This window comes from Saimiri boliviensis, chromosome 5, assembly GCF_048565385.1.
Source record: "Saimiri boliviensis isolate mSaiBol1 chromosome 5, mSaiBol1.pri, whole genome shotgun sequence".
In the NCBI taxonomy this organism is placed as follows: Eukaryota; Metazoa; Chordata; class Mammalia; order Primates; family Cebidae; genus Saimiri; species Saimiri boliviensis.
Genome location: NC_133453.1, coordinates 80,365,891 through 80,382,997, shown reverse-complemented (window position 1 = coordinate 80,382,997; position 17,107 = coordinate 80,365,891). Strand labels below are relative to the sequence as shown.

The following is a 17,107-nucleotide window of genomic DNA, read 5'->3' as shown; positions in this document are numbered from 1 at the left end:
GAGTTCTTGTCCTTCCTGAAGACTCTATGAAAGTTTGATTATAATGCTATCAATTAACGTTTATTTCACATGTACAGGATGCTGAGTGCTGTGCTAAATGCTTAATGTGCATGTATATATATATATGTGTATATATGTATATATACACATATATATATATATACACACACACATACACTTTTTTTAACACGTTGATTTTTAATCTTTGCAACCACCAAGTGAAGTGAAACTTTTATTGTGAATTTTTCATATGAGAAAACTAAGGTTTAGGGCAGTTGATACTTGCTCAGAATCACACAGTTGGAAGCGTGCCTGACACTCAGCAAGCCTGTGCTCTGCAGGTGCCTTTATCACTTGATGTGTTTTCAGCCCTGGCTGCCAGCTGGAATCACCTGGGAGCTCTGGGCACCGCAGCCCCAGCCTCAGTTAAGTCAAAATCTCCAAAGGTGGGGCCAGGGCATTGGAAACTTTCAAGTTCCCAGGTGGTTTGACGTGCATCCGGGTTAAGAACTATAGGTTAGGCCCGGTACGGTGGCTCACGCCTGTAATCCCAGCACTTTGGGAGGCCGAGGCAGGTGGATCACAAGGTCAAGAGATCAAGACCATCCTGGTCAACATAGTGAAACCCCGTCTCTACGAAAAATACAAAAAATTAGCTGGGCATGGCGGCACGTGCCTGTAATCCCAGCTATTCGGGAGGCTGAGGCAGGAGAATTGCCAGAACCCAGGAGGCGGAGGTTGCGGTGAGCCGAGATTGCGCCATTGTACTCCAGCCTGGGTAACAAGAGCGAAACTCCGTCTCAAAAAAACCAAAAACCAAAAAGCAACCATAGGTTAGAGAAAGATGATGGAGGGTTAAGTGGTAGAAATACCTACAGCAAGCCGGGCACAGTGGCTTAAGCCTGTAATCCCAGCACTTTGGGAGGCCGAGGCGGGTGGATCACGAGGTCAAGAGATTGAGACCATCCTGGTCAACATGGTGAAACCCCGTCTCTACTAAAAAAAATATAAAAAATTAAAAATTAGCTGGGTATGGTGGTGCGTGCCTGTAATCCCAGCTACTCAGGAGGCTGAGGCAGGAGAATTGCCTGAACCCAGGAGGCTGAGGTTGCGGTAAGCCGAGATCGTGCCATTGCACTCCAGCCTGGGTAACAAGAGCAAAACTCCATCTCAAAAAAAAAAAAAAAAAAAGAAATACCTACAGCATTACACCAACAAGGGAAACTGTTTTTCCCAAAAGCAGATTAAGTATGAATTGATGACATCTTTAGGAAAGGGCCCTGAGCACATGCCTTCCAGGTAAACTCTTATAGAAGATTCATCATGGCACTGCAAGTATACCTTCCACCATTATTAGCAAAGAATACCTGTTAGATAGAATGGGGTGGCAAGCTTGCTGTTTTCTTAGGTGGCACCTAAAGCACAGAGAGGTGAAAATTACACAATAGATTAGTTTGGAGGCTGGTTGAGAACTCACACCATTAATCCTTCATCTTTTAGGCTCATGGATCTCAAGAAGGTATGGGGTTGATGGGGGAGGAAAGAATGTAACTGGCTGGCAATATCATCCGGGGAATTTACAAATGATCCTGCCTGTCCTGTGGTTAGCAGATTCTGGTGTGCCTATTGGTGGCATTGCATGTGTTTCTAGACGGGTATATCTTCTCTACTTCTCTTGCTGAGGACTGGTTTCATCAGCCTTAATAAAATCCTCATGTATTTCTTCAGCATAATCTTATTCTGTCCACAGTTAGCCAAAGAGGTTTTTAAAACACTTTTATTTATTATTTTATTTATTTTTTTGAGATGGAATTTCACTCTTGTTGCCCAGGCTGGAGTCCTATGGCACCATCTCGGCTCACTGCAACCTTTGCCTCCTGAGTTCAAGTGGTTCTCTTACCTCAACCTCCCAAGTAGCTGGGATCATAGGCGCATGCCACCACAACCAGCTAATTTTTGTATTTTTAGTAGAGACTGTGTTTCACTGTATCGGCCAGGCTGATCTTGAACTCCTGACCTCAGGTGATACACCTACCTCAAACTCCCAAAGTGTTGGGATTACAGGTGGCGAGCCACTGCGCCTGTCCACACTTTCATTAATGCTGTAGTGTAATACAATCTTAAAATGCTTTTGAGTTAGATTTGAGTTTGGTGGCATTTTTAAAAGCAATACTGTATAGATCTGTAGAGCAGGCTGGGTGGGGATTAATGAGGTCATTTGCCTGGAGTTGCCCATGAAACAGCAGTGTTAGGACAGGACGGCCTTTCTGATCTCTCATCCATTCCTCCATGAGTGCAGGTTGACAACGGGACCCCAGAGGCTGGGTTGGTGCTTACCCAGGTCTGGCTAGACAGTGGTGTCTGTGATGGGGTAAACAGCAGGGTGGTCAGGTGTTCAGCTGGCTCCTCAGGGCCTCCTTGTCACTTGCACATGGCCTGTTCTTCCTTTAATGTAGGTGGCAGTCCCAGCAGTGTGAAGAAGTTGGTATGTGGACCATCCTTGTCTGTGGAGGGGCTCTGTTTGCCTTTCTTCTTTGGGAACTTCTATATCGTAGAATCAGTGTCTGGTGCAGTGGACTAAGCAGTAAAGCAGAGTGTGCTGAGGGATGGAGAGGGCTTGGGTGCATGCATGTGGAGGCAGGGGACTCTCTCCCCTGTGTCCTGGCACTGGAGCAGAGCCCTGCAGGAAGTGATCCTTTGGCATCTATATGTATGGAATGAGCATTCCAGTCAGCGAACTGTAAGGGGTAGAGGCCATGAGGCCGTCCCTGCTTGGCATTGTCACAGCACACGCTGGTTCCAGGGTGGCCGCAGTGAGGGAAGGATTCTGCAGAGAAGATCAGAGAGGAAGCTGGAGGCCTGGATCACATGGGGTTCAAGCTTCAGTAGCAAGACTTCTTCAAATTTGACACCTGGGGTTCTGACGTGTCACATGCAATTGTGAGTTACGGTTTCACCACCTGGTAGTATGAGTTTCCAGACCCACCTGTTTGTAAATATTCTATCAGCTACTCTTGTGAACACGTACCACTGAAATACCCTGAATTTTTTATGCCTTGTTGTCTCTATCTTTTAATGATCCCCATGTGTCTCTAGTCAATAAATGACAGTCTTTGTGGCTTTCATATTTAGTGGACAGTGGGAAGACCAGCCAGGCTTTGGCAGGGGCAGTGATTGATATGGGTCAGGACCATTAAAGTGAGCCATTGAAAGAAACGCGCTGGACATTTTAATAGCTGTTAGAGGAGCATCATTTTTATCTAATGATCTGGAAGGAAAAGATATTAGTATACCTAAAATTTGCATATGTTCAGTGGTTTTTATGTTAAAATCTATAGATAAAAAGCTTTCCCATACCTAGATCCAGGGAGATTACTGAGTAGGGGTTATAGTAATTAGTGGAAGCAGCGCGTGGTTTTCTGGCAGTGTTGTGCTGCTGACAGTCCTGAGGCACGTGGACATTTCTGTACTGCTTCTTTTAGGAACATATCCTTGTGAAGAAATAAGTATTTATATTTACTTTCGGCCTTATCTCACTATTAATTATTTAACACCATGACTACTATTTTCTTTTTGAATTTTTATAGAGACAGGGTCTTGCCGTGTTGCCGAGGTTGGTCTCAAACTCCTGGGCTCATGCAGTCCTCCCTCCTCAGCCTCCTAAAATGCTGGGATTACAGTTGCGAGCCCCTGCACCCAGACACAATTGTTACTTCATTGCCAGGAAAATGAATTTCCTATTTTTGTTTAGGTTAAACAGTGATTTTTCAAAATGTGGTTACCCAGACCAAGAGGGTCCATATTAATAGGGAACTCATTAAAAATGTACCACCCAAATACACCGAATCAGAAATCAGGGGTTGGGGCCCAAGAATTTGCAGTTGTTTATAGGTTTTTTTGGTTTTTGTTTTGAGACAGAGTCTCACTCTCTCCCCCAGGCTAGAGTGCAATTATGTGATCTCGGCTCACTGCAACCTCCGTCTCCCGCTTTCAAGTGATTGTCCTGTGTCAGCCTCCCAAATAGCTGGTATTACGGGTGCCCGCCACCACACCTGGTTAATTTTTATATTTTTAGTAGAGATGGATTTTCACCTTGTTGTCCAGGCTAGTCTCAAACTCCTAACCTCAGGTGATCCGCCCGCCTCTGCCTCCCTAAGTGCTAGGATTACAGATGTGAGCCACCGTGCATGGCCATTTGTTTAGTTTTTTTTATTTTTAATTGCAGTTAAGAAACACAAAAGGAAATTTGCCATCTTAACCATTTTTAAGTTTGCAATTCAGTAGTGTTAACAGTATTCCCATTGTTGTACAATAGAACTCCAGTACTTTTCATATTGCAGAATGAAAACTCTGTATCCCTTAAGTGACAACTCTCATTTCCCCCTGTGCCCAGGTCTAGAAACCTTCATTCTGCTGTCTGTATGAGTTTGACTATGGCATATACCTCATAAGTGGTATCACACAGCATTTGTTCTTTTGTGTCTGGCTTGTTTCACCTATTTCACTTCCCTCAAGGTTTACCCATATTGTCACATATGGCAAGATTTTCCCCCTTTATAAGTCTTAATAGTAATCCATTATATGTTCATGTACCACATTTTCTTCATCCACTGATAAACATTGAGGTTGTGTCTACCTCTTGGCTATTGTGAGTAATGCTGCAATTAACATGAATGTGCAAATATGTCTTTGAGATCCTGCTTTCAGTTCTTTTCTATATATACCCAGAAGTGGGATGGCTGGATCACATGGACATTCTATTGTTGTTTTTAATTAAAATTTTTTTAAAAACTTGACAGGCTGGAGTGCAGCAGGCTGCTCACAAGTGTGTTTATAGTGCACTACAGCCTCAAACTCTGGCCCCAAGAGATCCTCCCACCTCAGCTTCCTGAGTAGCTGGGATTCCAGGCATATGCCTGGGGCAGTAGTTCTATTTTTAATCTTTTGAGGAACCGTCTTACTGTTTTCCAGTAAGCTACATTATTTTACATACCCACCAACGAGAATGTGCATTGTTAATGTATTCCCAGGTGATACTGATGCACATTCATGTTTGAGAACCACTGGATTAAAATGATACTGAAAATTGAGGATACTGCCAATTTCCACAAATGTTTAGATGACATATATATATATGTGTGTGACAATCTTGTTGGGGGACCTTGTCCAACAGGTGAGTCGTCTCCTGATTTTGGGAGGGGCCAACGTGAACTACAGGACAGAAGTGTTAAATAATGCCCCAATCCTGTGCGTCCAGTCTCACCTCGGCCACGAGGAAGTTGTCACTCTGCTCCTGGAATTTGGCGCCTGCCTGGATGGAACGTCGGAGAATGGCATGACTGCCCTCTGTTACGCAGCAGCCGCTGGCCACATGAAGCTGGTGTGTCTGCTGACCAAGAAGGGAGCGAGGGTAAGAGGCAGCCTGCTCTTGAGGGAGGCTGGGGCAGGGAAGTGGCTTCATCTCGTTGCTAGAGTTGTTATCTGCTGGCCCAGACTCTCTTGTCTCTCAAACCACGGCATATACAGAAAGGGTAGGGCTGCAGGGATCAGTCACTTTTGTAATGTGCCGGACCGGGGCAACCTTACAGAGGTGTGTTTTCCTAATATGCAGCTACTCTGCTTAATGTTGTCCAGGGGAAGGCAGAGTTCCAGGGAGACCCTGGCTCCTAGCCATATGAGGTGGGCCAGCCTTTAAAAAGCCTTCAAATATCGATCTAGAAAGCACCGAGATTGATTAAACGTTTGCTTTCCCCCTGCTTTCTTGTTCTTATCCCATTTTATGTCTTTTTTAAAACAGCAAGATGAGTTCCATGGGTCTTTGAAGCCATGTGCCTGAGCTGCAGGAACTAGATTGCCTGGAATCTTCATCTTTCCACTTGCCAGCTCTAGGGTGTTGGGCAAGTTATTGAGCCTGTGTGTCTCAGGCTTCTTATCTGTAAAACGGGCGTAACAGCAGTCCCTACCACAGGGTCGTTGTTTAAGCATTCAGTCATATATGAAGTAAGCATGTATTGCTATATAAGTTACTCTAGAGCTGTCAGCTTTTTTTTTTTTCTTTTTTTGACAGAGTCTGGCTCTTTCACTCAGTCTTGAGTGCAGTGGCACAATCTCAGCTCACTGCAACCTCCACCTTCCAGGTTTAAGCGATTCTTCTGCCTCAGCCTCTAGGTAGCTGGGACTACAAGTGTGCACCACCATGCATGGTTAATGTTGGTATTTTTAGTACAGACAGGGTTTCACCATGTTGGCCAGACTGGTCTCAAACTCCTGACCTCATGTGATCTGCATGCCTTGGGCTCCCAAGCTGTTGGGATTATAAGCATGAGCCACTGCATCTGGCCAGGAATTGTCAGCTTTAATAGGGTGAATGAGAATGATACTGAGCTCACTGTAAACTCTAGGTTTACTAGGAGCAATTTTTTGGGGAAATATGCCTTTTGAATAACAATAGACATAAGCTGCTACTTATCTTTTATCTTTTAATTAGGATATTTAAAGTTCACAAAAATTAGGCTTATAACAGCTATGGGAGCTTTATTTTTTTCTCTCAAAAATCAAACATTTGGGACTTTAAAACTCCAGTTCATAGAGAAGGGAAATATGTGGCTAAGCCTTTGGGGTGGGTACATTACTGCTGCACATCACTGCACCTCCATTTCCGGATCCCAGCTCTGCTTTACATTGTATTCTGAGGCCAGCAGGCCTCCCCCATCACAGCTGAAAGCTCTGGAGTAGGAGGCTGAGTGCTATGTCACGGGGCTCTGGCAAAGCCTGTAGTGAGGGTGCAGGGCGTCCCCAGAGTTGGTAGTCATGCAAGGCTAGGCCTTCAGCTCCTCTCCCAGCCCCAGTCTCTGGGGTTTAGACAGGACAAGAAGGGCTGCCTGCTGCCTTTGGGCCTTGAGGAGGAGGTATGTGGCACTCACTCACTTTTTCTGGCTAGCTGGCCTGCCCTGACTTTGTGGCCACCCCCGTTACTTGCCAGCATACCTAGGCCACCTGCTTGCATGAGGCCTCCTTCCCAATAAGATGCCCCTCAGACCCCCTTCCTGCTCTTTCACACTGAGCTGTTTTTCCACATCCCTCCCTTTCTCTGGATCTCCTAAGTCAGTGACCAGAGTGTGGCTTTACTCCCCCTAAATTATAGCTTGTCACAGCAGACTTAGAATGCCCCACTTGGCAACCAAAGCCGGGACGCACAGGGCTTTGTCCGAGGTTTTGGTCTGTGTCTCCATACATGCTTGCAAGAGAGTTAGGATCTTTGTGTAGTTTGCTGCAGGGACATAGGGTAAGGAGGATGTTGTGTGACCCTGAGTCTTGCAAAGGGAACCTGAGGCCTGGAATGGTACATTCGTTACCGCCTGGAAGTTAATCCAGACTAAGGTTCCACATACTCCAGAAAAACAAGTTGAAATGTGAACTCCACGTATGCTTACAGGGAGTAGGGTTTGCACACAGTTAGGTGGTGCATCCATGTGCTCAGAGGCAAAGTGATGCTCAGTCGTACCCTTCCCCCACTCCTGCCTCTAGGTGGACCACTTGGATAAGAAGGGCCAGTGCGCGCTTGTCCACAGCGCTCTACGGGGCCATGGTGACATTCTCCAGTACCTGCTGACCTGTGAGTGGTCGCCAGGTCCTCCCCAGCCAGGCGCCCTGAGGAAGAGCCACGCCCTGCAGCAGGCACTGACCGCGGCTGCCAGCATGGGTCACAGCTCGGTGAGTGGGGCGGGAGGTCTTCCTCCTGGGAAGCTAGAAGCTGTAGCCCAGCAAGTCGATTCACACACTGATGGGCTGGAAGAACGAGGATTCCAAGAACCAGCAGTTGGTGCTGACCACCTGCAGTAGAAGGTCTTTGATGGGCATCACATCCTTCCCGTGAGTGACAGCGCACACTCCTGTGCGCACGTGATGGGGACAGGCAGGCTTATTCTGTGGGAGGCCTTTCGATGTCATTCACTCTCGGCTCTTCCTCATGTTTCTCCTCCTTCCCTGCTCTGCCCTCTAGCCCTGCTGTTTTACATTTTTTCCCCTTTGGTTCATTCTTCTATCCTTGTGTTCTTTAAACAATAATCCCATAGAATCCTGATTCTAAAATCGTTCCTGAGTATTTGAAGGATTTTTAAAAATAGAGCTTTAATGCTTTGATGGCACATAAGAATGCTTGTCATTTGCAGCTCCTCCACTGAATGAAAACTCCATGCAGTAGTTAAATAGAGCATTTATGTCTGACAGATGTTGGTATTCCTCAGTTTGAAGATTTAATTGTCACCTCCTGACCTGTGTGTCTTGGCTTCCTTTATCTGTGAATTTAATAATGTTTTGCATGCTCCCTCCTGTGTATTCCTCACTCTGAATTATCTTGAGGCAATTAGAGGTGCCAGTATTTGGTAGGATTCTTTTTCCAAAACGACGTTAGTAAATTTCGGTGTGAAGCTGCCTGGCTGGCTTGGGCAGCTTCACAACTCATGGGTGGATACTCACACAAGCATGTAGTAGTGGCTGGCTGATTTCTGGCATTTAAAACGTTAAAAGCACATAGATATATACACAGAGGTACTGTTGAAGACACATATGAAAATGTAGATGTTTTCCTTTTTTCAAGTGTGAAAAATCATCCTTGGGAGGACCATGAATGCCGTAGGAATAACATTTGTCTCAACTCATGCTAATAAAGCTGGTTGGGAGGAAATGCTGAGTAAAAACCTCCTCAGGACAGCCATTAGGGTGAAAAAAGCAGGATTTGTTCACCATAAGACTTGAGGGCTTATTAGTTTCCTAACTCTGTTATCACATATGGCCACAAAGCTAGTGGCTTAAAGCAGCGCACGATTACTCTGACAGCTCTGGAAGTCAGAAATCAGGAGGCCAGCCTGCCTTCTGAATGCTCTAGGGGAGAACCTGTCTCCTTGCTTTCTCTCGCTTCTTGAAGTCCCCTGTATTTTTTAGCTCGTGGCCCCTTCCTCCATCTCCAGAGCGCCCCACTTTCACCGTAGCCTCTGTCATCTCTTCTCCTCTGTCCTCTGACCTGGACTCCTCCTGTCCCTTTAAAGAGGATGGTTGTGATTGATTAGATCAGATGTGTATCAGACATAAACCTTGATAATTTGAGGTAATCACCCCATTTCAAGATTCATAATCACATCTGCAATTCCTTTTTGCCCTATAAGGTCGCATTCACAGGCTCTGGGGGTTGGGATGTAGACATCTTTGGGGGTCATCATACAGCCCCCCGCAAAGAGTGTGGGCTAGGAGACCAGAAGGTGGCAGTGTCGTGTTCTCCCATTGCTCAGTGCTGTTGCTCAGGGTCACGCCGGCTCGGGTCCAGGGCACAGAGGCTTCATCTCTCTGCACACCAGCCTTCCTTCCTCCATACCTGTGACCTGACCTCTTTGACAGGGAGAGTCCCATAAGGGGAAAGAATAATGCTGCTGGTAGAAAATGTATTTGAACAATACTTTGTAAAAATTTTGATTGAAGAGAGTATATATCGCCTTGTTTTCCTTCCTCGTGAAAAATTGATTCACTATCTTCTGGTGATTTATACAGAAACTGCACTTCATGTGATCTGCCATGTCCTTTGTTGATTAGGCTGGCATATTTGGGTCGTGTTGGAATTCATTAGAATTCTGAGTACCTAGTAATCCCGAACAATGTTGCTGAAATTCACTGAGATTTTTAAAAAATTATTCTGCAACTGAAAGTGTGAATAGCATGTGAATTATGCTTGAAACGGTTTTCATTATATTTTTCCCTCCTTGTACAGCATGAGATAATAATGGTTAAAAAACAACACACTCCCTCCTTTGATGCATGGGCTGTAATAAGCACCTCTTGCTATGAGAACTCATTAAATCACCTTGCCACTTCTGACAGGTGGTCCAGTGCTTGCTGGGGATGGAGAAGGAACATGAAGTAGAAGTCAATGGCACCGACACGCTGTGGGGAGAAACAGGTAATTAGAATGCCACTCCTTGTAGTCTGGGGCAGTCTGCTTGATGTTTTAGCTGCATTTTGGCCTAATTGTCTTAAGAATGAATGATGTATGTAGTCTTATTTTTATTTTATCACAGGCATTTGAAGTTTAGAGCCTCTTGAACTTTCTAAATGAGTAGCAAAACTTCACTAGAAGCATAAGATTTTATTTTTTAAAGCAATCCTATTAACTGATTATTTTGAATCAGACTAGCAGTTGCCATGCATCTGATGAATGTCAGGTGGAAGTCCCTAAGTAAGTCGATGTTTTCTGGTTTGCCAAATCTCACACCTCTAACCAATGTGATCTTCCTGTGACCTGTGCACGGTGAACCAAGCATGAACTTCCATCCCCATTCTCACAGGAATCAAAGGTGGCTCAGCGCAGAAGTCAGTGGCATGCCCTGCCCTGTATAGAATGAGGGTAAAACTCAGCCTCGTGGGGTCTCCTCCTTACCATACCGAATGCAAGCTATCAAGTCATTTCCATTGGTCTTTACAGTGAGAAGAAGCCTAGGCTGAGCACATCCTGGTGAAGATTTGAGTTGGTTGCTTGTGAGACTAAATCAGTAATGCTGCTTTCCAGTTTTCCATGTGACTGGATTAGTGTTAGCAATCTAAGACTTTAACTTATGAGTTGCTTTTAAGTAGATGTCACCAAAAGTGTTTAATATGAATTTGCAGGTTATGTTTCTGTGTGTGTGCCTGATACATATGATTTCCATTTCTCTTGCACAGATTTGTTTCCAAATGCGCCTAAATTATTTCCTAACAAGCCAAATGGTGATGTGGCAAGCTTATTAGATAGCTCACCCTAGGGGAAAGCAGCAGAGCCTCACCTCCTGGCAGGAGTGTGAGCCTGCTCTTCAGAGCCTCATGGCTGTTTGTTCCATCTCCTTTGTGGGCCCAAAAGAGGAGCTGGGTGTGCTTCCAGGTGTAGACAAAGTACAGAATTCTGGAGTTGGATTATGTCTACAGATAAAAGTATGTGGATTGAAATACTGCATAATTCTTTATGGAGTCCTTCCCTTACCCTTTTAAATAGTGTAGGCTGCTCCATAATTTGGTGAAAGAAAAGTTTCCAGGTGATGGAATTTGATAGTGGGCAGCAGCGTTGCCGAGTGGATAAGAGCATGACTACTGACAGCCACAAGGTCCAAATCCCTGTTCTTTCATTGTCTAGTGATAAGAGCTTCTTGGGACACTTGTGCTTAGACATTCCGATTCACTAGGGGGAAAGCCCAAGGTTGGATTTTCTGAAAAAGCATCCCAAATCATTTTAGGGGACTCCTAGCTCCCTGCAGAGCTGTCTGGAAAGCCCGACAGAGTGACACACAGTGAGCGGTACCCACAAAGATGATGGACATCAGGTTTAGCAGCCGTGACATTACACACTTAGCTCAGATGAGAATTTCTGACCTTTAATATTCATGGTGACTTTTTCATTTGGAAGAAAATTCCAGAGAAGGGCTGACTTCTGAAGGCTTTTTGTGAGCTCTCTTCTCTCAATGACCAGTCCTGAATTGCATTACTTCCCACCTTCAGAGTCTGCCTCTCAGCTGATAGCTAAAGACACACATGAGAAACGACAGACTTCCCATCAGCCTTTATCTTCTTTTTTAAAACAATACTCATTTATTGGCTCACAGTTTATCTAGATTAGAATTCTTGGCACAGTTTGGCTGGATTCTCTACTTCTGTATCTTACCAGGCTCCTAATTAGGTATTGGCTGGGGCTGTGTTCTCGTCAGAGACTCCACTGGGGAAAGACACAATTCCAAGCTCTCAGCTGTTGGCCGAATTCATCTCCTTGTGGTTGTCTCTCGGGTCTTAATGAAAAGGTAAACAGTAACTCAACCCCTCCCTTCCAAAACCTCACACATGACCTTCAGACCACTTTGCAACCTAGGAAGCAGTTCACACTCTTCCTCACCAGGCGAATTTCACTGGGCGAGAGTTTGCTTGAGAAATTTGTTAAAATTTAGACGAAGAAGAGGCAAGCTAAGTGCTGTTTTTCAGGCTTAGAGAGCCCAGTGGTTCTCCGTGGACTGCATGTCAACAAAATCAGTCTTGCTTTCTCTGCATTTTTCTGTCTGGTACCTTTCTCTGGTGGTCCTTCAAAGGCAACCACTATTGTCTACTGCCCCAAGCCCTCCTACTTTCCAGATCTGTGTTTGTCAGAAAAATACCTTGAAACCTTGCAGGGGGTTTCAGCTGAGATAACATTTGCAAATACAGGTCTTTGCACAAATGCATACTGCATGCCCTAGAATGTGACATCCGTGTTTGGGAGTTAGCCACATGGGGTCTGTTACCAACCCTAAATGTGGGAGTGATGGCAGATGAGGCATCGTATGGAGAACCGAAGGCCTTGGTAAGGATCATGTGAGTGAATGGGTCAGCTCACAGTCCTCGTTCTTACCAGGAGAACCCGGACTCATCTGGTTCTCACCAGAAGAACCTTATCTGTCCCTAGCCACAGCACAAGGAGAGGATCCCAAGAGTGATGTCTATCTGGGATGTGGGAAGGTGGCAGAAAAACTGGAAACTTGGTGAGGATAACACAGTTCATTATTTCTTTAGAAACCTTAAGTATGGTAACACGAGTCTGTTCAGCATAGATTTAGCTGTGAACAGCTTGGCTTTAAAATGCTAGCTGATGAGGTGACAAGGCAGAGCTTCCTCCTCTGTTTTGACTCCCCTGCTGCCTTTGAAAGGCCTGTGGTTTCCACCCCCCATTAGGAGGACAGCTACCTGCTCATCTTTTCTCCGCCATTGCCAGAGCCAGTGTCAGGGGCACTAAATTCATGCACAGATTCCTCCTTCAGTTTTTTGCCAGGAAAGCCTTGCAATCCAGTGAATCTGTTCCACATGGCAGAAGTGTGGCTGTCATGCCTGTTGTTGATTGGAAGCGGTGAGTTCTTGGTGAGGTAGAATAATGGCCACTAGCTAGGGAACAGCAGGCCCGTGGAGGTCCCCCTCACTCAGGCCATCGGTGCGGTGGCATCAGGCACAGGGGCAGCCCTCCACCCTCAGAGCCCTGCACATCTCACTGCTGGTGACCCTGAGTCAACAGATGTCATCACAGAAGTAGGTGGCTCCTATGTTAGGTTGAAGAAAACAAGAAAATGTACAATAGAATTTTAAGACATTCATAAAAAATGGGAACAGTATTTAGTTTGGCGGTTTATTGCAGTAAACCCACAATCTTTAGAAAACTTGCAGGCTGTCTCTACTGGTTTTGGAGAGCAGAGGGCTTAACTTGTGTAAGTTTCTGTTTTCACCAGCATCTGGGACCATTTGCTTTTTGTGTGTCCAGTGTTTAGGGACCAGCCATTCAAAACTCAGTTCTATAGTTCCAGTAGCTCATGAGCTCTCCCTCTCCCCACCTGCATCCTCCCCACTCTAGAAACAAAGGGCTCCAATGGAGAATAAGAAGTAGTGCGACCCATTCATCAGAAGAAAGCTCAGAGCAGATGATGAATGCCTGTACCTAACAGCACCACCCTGAGGCTGCCAGGGCCCTTGGCTCGGTGACATTCACAGACTCAGTCAGTGTCTGTTCTGTAGTTTCTGGGCAGCCTGAAAACATGGTGAGAACCCACCAGATGCTTGTGGCATCTGTTTCCGGCATTCCACAGCTGTGACAAGTCCATGCTGCCTCCCACAAAGTTCTGGCTACACTTAGTTACTGTCTCCATGTCAGTGTTTGCTGTGAATTAACCCAAGCCAAAATGACCAGAGATGCTTAGCTGGTGACCGCAGGCTGCTATGGATTGGCAGAAAGACTGTGTCTGCAAGTCACAGGCCACTCTCAAGTATGTGAGCCCGCTTACGGGCTTCTGGTTAGAACCTTGCACTGAAGAGAACAGAGGCCCTTCTACTTGAGCACCTGCCATTCGGATAGATGGGCCTGTCTGGTATCAGAGCCTCACCCCTCTCCACTCCCTTGGCTCATTCTGCAGTTCCCTTCATAGGATTAGCATTGATACATCTTATTTCATAGGCTTATTCTATGTGGCTTCTTTGATAGGAGGCTGCTTCTTTCAAGTTTTTTTTGAGACAGAGTCTCACTCTGTCACCCATGTTGGAGTGCAGTGGCACAGTCATGGCTCACTGTAGCCTCTGCCTCTCCAGGCTCAGGAGATCCTCCCACCTTGGCCTCCCAAGTAGCTGGGACTACAGGCATGAGCCACCCCATCTGATTAATTTTTGTATTTTTTGTAGAGATGCAAAAAATGGGGATCTGCTATGTTACCCAGGCTGGTCTCAAACTCCTGGGCTCAAGCAGTCCTCCTGACTCAGCCTCCCAAAGTGCTGGGATTACAGGCATGAGCCACCACACGCAGCCCGTCATAGGCTTATCAGGGCAGAAATTTCCCTGTCTCTTGAGCTCACCTTCGTGTATGGCAACTGTCTGTTCTAGTGCTGTCCAATAGAACTTTCTGTAATGGTGGAAGTGGTGTCTGTTTTGTCCAGCATCGTAGCTGCTAGCCACATGTGGCTATTGAATACTTGAAATGTGACACGTGCAACTGAGGAACAACACTTTAAAATCTTACCTTAATTTATCCAAATTACACGCGATGGGTAGCCACCAAATTGGACAGTGCAGGTATAGCCCAGTGCTTGTCGCATCGGTATTGACCAAGTGGACAAGTGGATTTAAAGGAAACAAGGCCATATCATTTTGAGGGAGGGAGATGTTCACTTGCAGAATAATTTGGGAGAAATACCTGTGGTTGGAGGGGGAGGAGTAAGGGGCCTGTTCACTCATAAAGACCCAGTGTCCTGATTTCTTGGTGTTCTAGTGCAGACCACGCTCTGCTGGACTCCAGGATGGCTCAGATCCTCTCGCCATGTCTTCGGTGTGGTACCTGTGCTGAGGGCACTGTGGGCTGCTGGATTGGATCGTTGGGAACACAGCTGTTAGCAGCCAAGCTTGGTGTGAGCATAGCCCCATCTGTGCTCTCTTCAGCCTGGGTGTGCTGTGCCCTTATGGGCTCTGGCAGCCGTCCCACCCTGCTGTGCTTACCCCCTCAGAGGTCCTTCATGCATACAAGACTCCAGTGGCTCCCCAAGGCTGCCCTTCCCTAATTTCTGGAAGGGGATGCCCCATCAGAGTTAGCTAAAAGTCTGACTGATATACTTGATGTGAAGTGTTACTTTATGTTAAGTCAGTACTGTTTTTTTTGTTTGTTTGTTTGTTTTTGTTTTGTTTTTTCTTTTTTTTTTTATTGCATTTTAGGTTTTGGGGTACATGTGATGAACATGCAAGATTGTTGCATAGGTACACACTTGGCAGTGTGGTTTGCTGCCTTCAAGTCAGTACTGTTTTAATTTTTGAATACTTTCCAGAAGAGTTTAGTCAGGTAAATAATTTTTATTTCCAAAGCTACTATTTGTCCCTGTTCCTAAGATGGGCCAGATCTTCTCTGCTGTGAATTGAATGGACTGTTTAGTGGCATTGCTGGCCTCCCTTTGTGTAGCGCATGGCAGCAGTTCCGCTCAGCATGTGTGCTCACTGTAGTTCACTGTTTGCTAATTCCGTATGGAATTTTGGACAGAACCTGGTTCCCTCTGGATCTTGAGTCTCAGGCAGTGCCCTGCAGCTGGGGTGGGTGTTTCCAGGCCCCTTGGGGGCACGGTTTTCACACCTGTTTCCAAATTGGGCTGTGAAGCTGGGTCCAGTTGTATTTGAAACTGTTGATTTAAAATGTTTCCCTTTTGTTTCCATGGGACTGTTTTCCTTTCCCCTTTTCTGGCTCCTTTGGCCTCTGTCACATGGGCCCCCAGGGCATGGATAGTGGGCTTCCTGCCTCCAAGGCTGCCCCAGAACACAGGGAGCTGGATGCCTTATTACTGTTGGTGTAAAAATTACCCGTTCTTGTTTTGAATTTACCTTAGGTGTTTTGGAGAGAAGAGGGGCTATTTGTAAGAGTTGTAAAACAAATGTCAGAACTACTGCGTTGAGCCTTGCAGTCACGTATACAGTCATGCCCCACATAATGATGTTTCTGTCAGCAATGGACTGCATGTGGGAAGCTGTTCCCATATAATACTGTGTCTTTACTGTACCTTTTCTATGTTGCTGTGTTTAGTCACACAAGTTCCACCATGTTACAACTGCCTACAGGATCCAGTACAGGGGATACAGGTTAGCAGTTTAGGAGCAAGAGGCTGTCCCATGTAACCTAGGTGTATAGTAAACTACAACCATTGAGTTTCTTGTAAGTCCCCATGTTACACATAAGGTGGTTAGCACAATGATAGAATCACCTAATGATGCATTTCTCAGGGTGCATCCCTGTCATTGATGATGTGTGGCCTTTCTCAGGAAGTATCCTCATTAGGTGAGGCGTGCAGATCTCAGGACAGAATTTCAGGTGAGAAATTGGAAGGACAGAGTTTTCCCACGTCCTGTTGGGGCATGTGGAGGGTATGCGTTACATGGAACACACATGGAGTATCCTGTAGAGAAAACTGTGACTTGCTGTTGTACACCGAAGATACTAGATTTTTCAGAGGTCCTGAGCATCTCACCAGTAATGGTTTTGGAAAATCTTTATCAAGGCATTCCTTCCTCTGCAAGTGTTTGTTCTAAGAGGGTTCAGTAAGGTGAGTGGGCATGGAAATCCAGGCTGCTGTCAGTTGAAACTGTCCACGCCATAACAGCATGATGGGGAGTAAGCCAGTACCCTCCAGGGGGCGTGGGAAGGAGGCCTAGTATCCTGAAAGGAGCGAGATGGGGTGGGGGCAACCCTGTGCCCTGTAAGGGGAGGGATAAAGTGGGGTTACCATCGTGGAAGGGGTAACCCAGGGCTCTGGATGGAGGAGGATGGGCACAAAGCGGGGTCCCCCAAACAGTGGAGGCAGATGGGGGATCAGAACTGAGAGGGCTGGGTTTGTCTACACCCTGGCCTCCTGGTTTTGCCCCTGATGTGGGTGGGTTCCAGAGACCACTCCTCTCTGCAGAGAGGGCAGAGGGGTCAGGTCAGCGTATCCCCACCCTGTAGGGCAGGATTAGTGGCCAGAAGTGAGCAGGTAGAAAACCCAGGAATTGGCCCCTTGACTACCTTCATCAAGCTGTTCTTGCTGTACGGAGTCCATTTTCCTAGTGAGTGATTCCTGACTATTT

The 17,107-nt window shown here is 46.1% G+C and overlaps 1 protein-coding gene across 9 annotated transcripts in view; it reads left to right on the top strand.

Annotated features, from left to right (window-relative positions):
* Positions 1–17,107, top strand: part of TANC1 (tetratricopeptide repeat, ankyrin repeat and coiled-coil containing 1) — a 277,351-nt gene that overhangs the window by 221,057 nt on the left and 39,187 nt on the right. For all 9 annotated transcript variants that reach the window (XR_012517747.1, XM_010329951.3, XM_074399627.1 and 6 more), the window contains 3 exons: positions 5,174–5,410; positions 7,528–7,713; positions 9,871–9,949. Coding sequence is in view for 8 of the 9 variants with exons in the window: in XM_010329951.3 (XP_010328253.1) it covers positions 5,174–5,410; positions 7,528–7,713; positions 9,871–9,949 (502 nt within the window). In the remaining variant the exon portion in view is untranslated. The remainder of the gene's footprint in view (positions 1–5,173; positions 5,411–7,527; positions 7,714–9,870; positions 9,950–17,107) is intronic.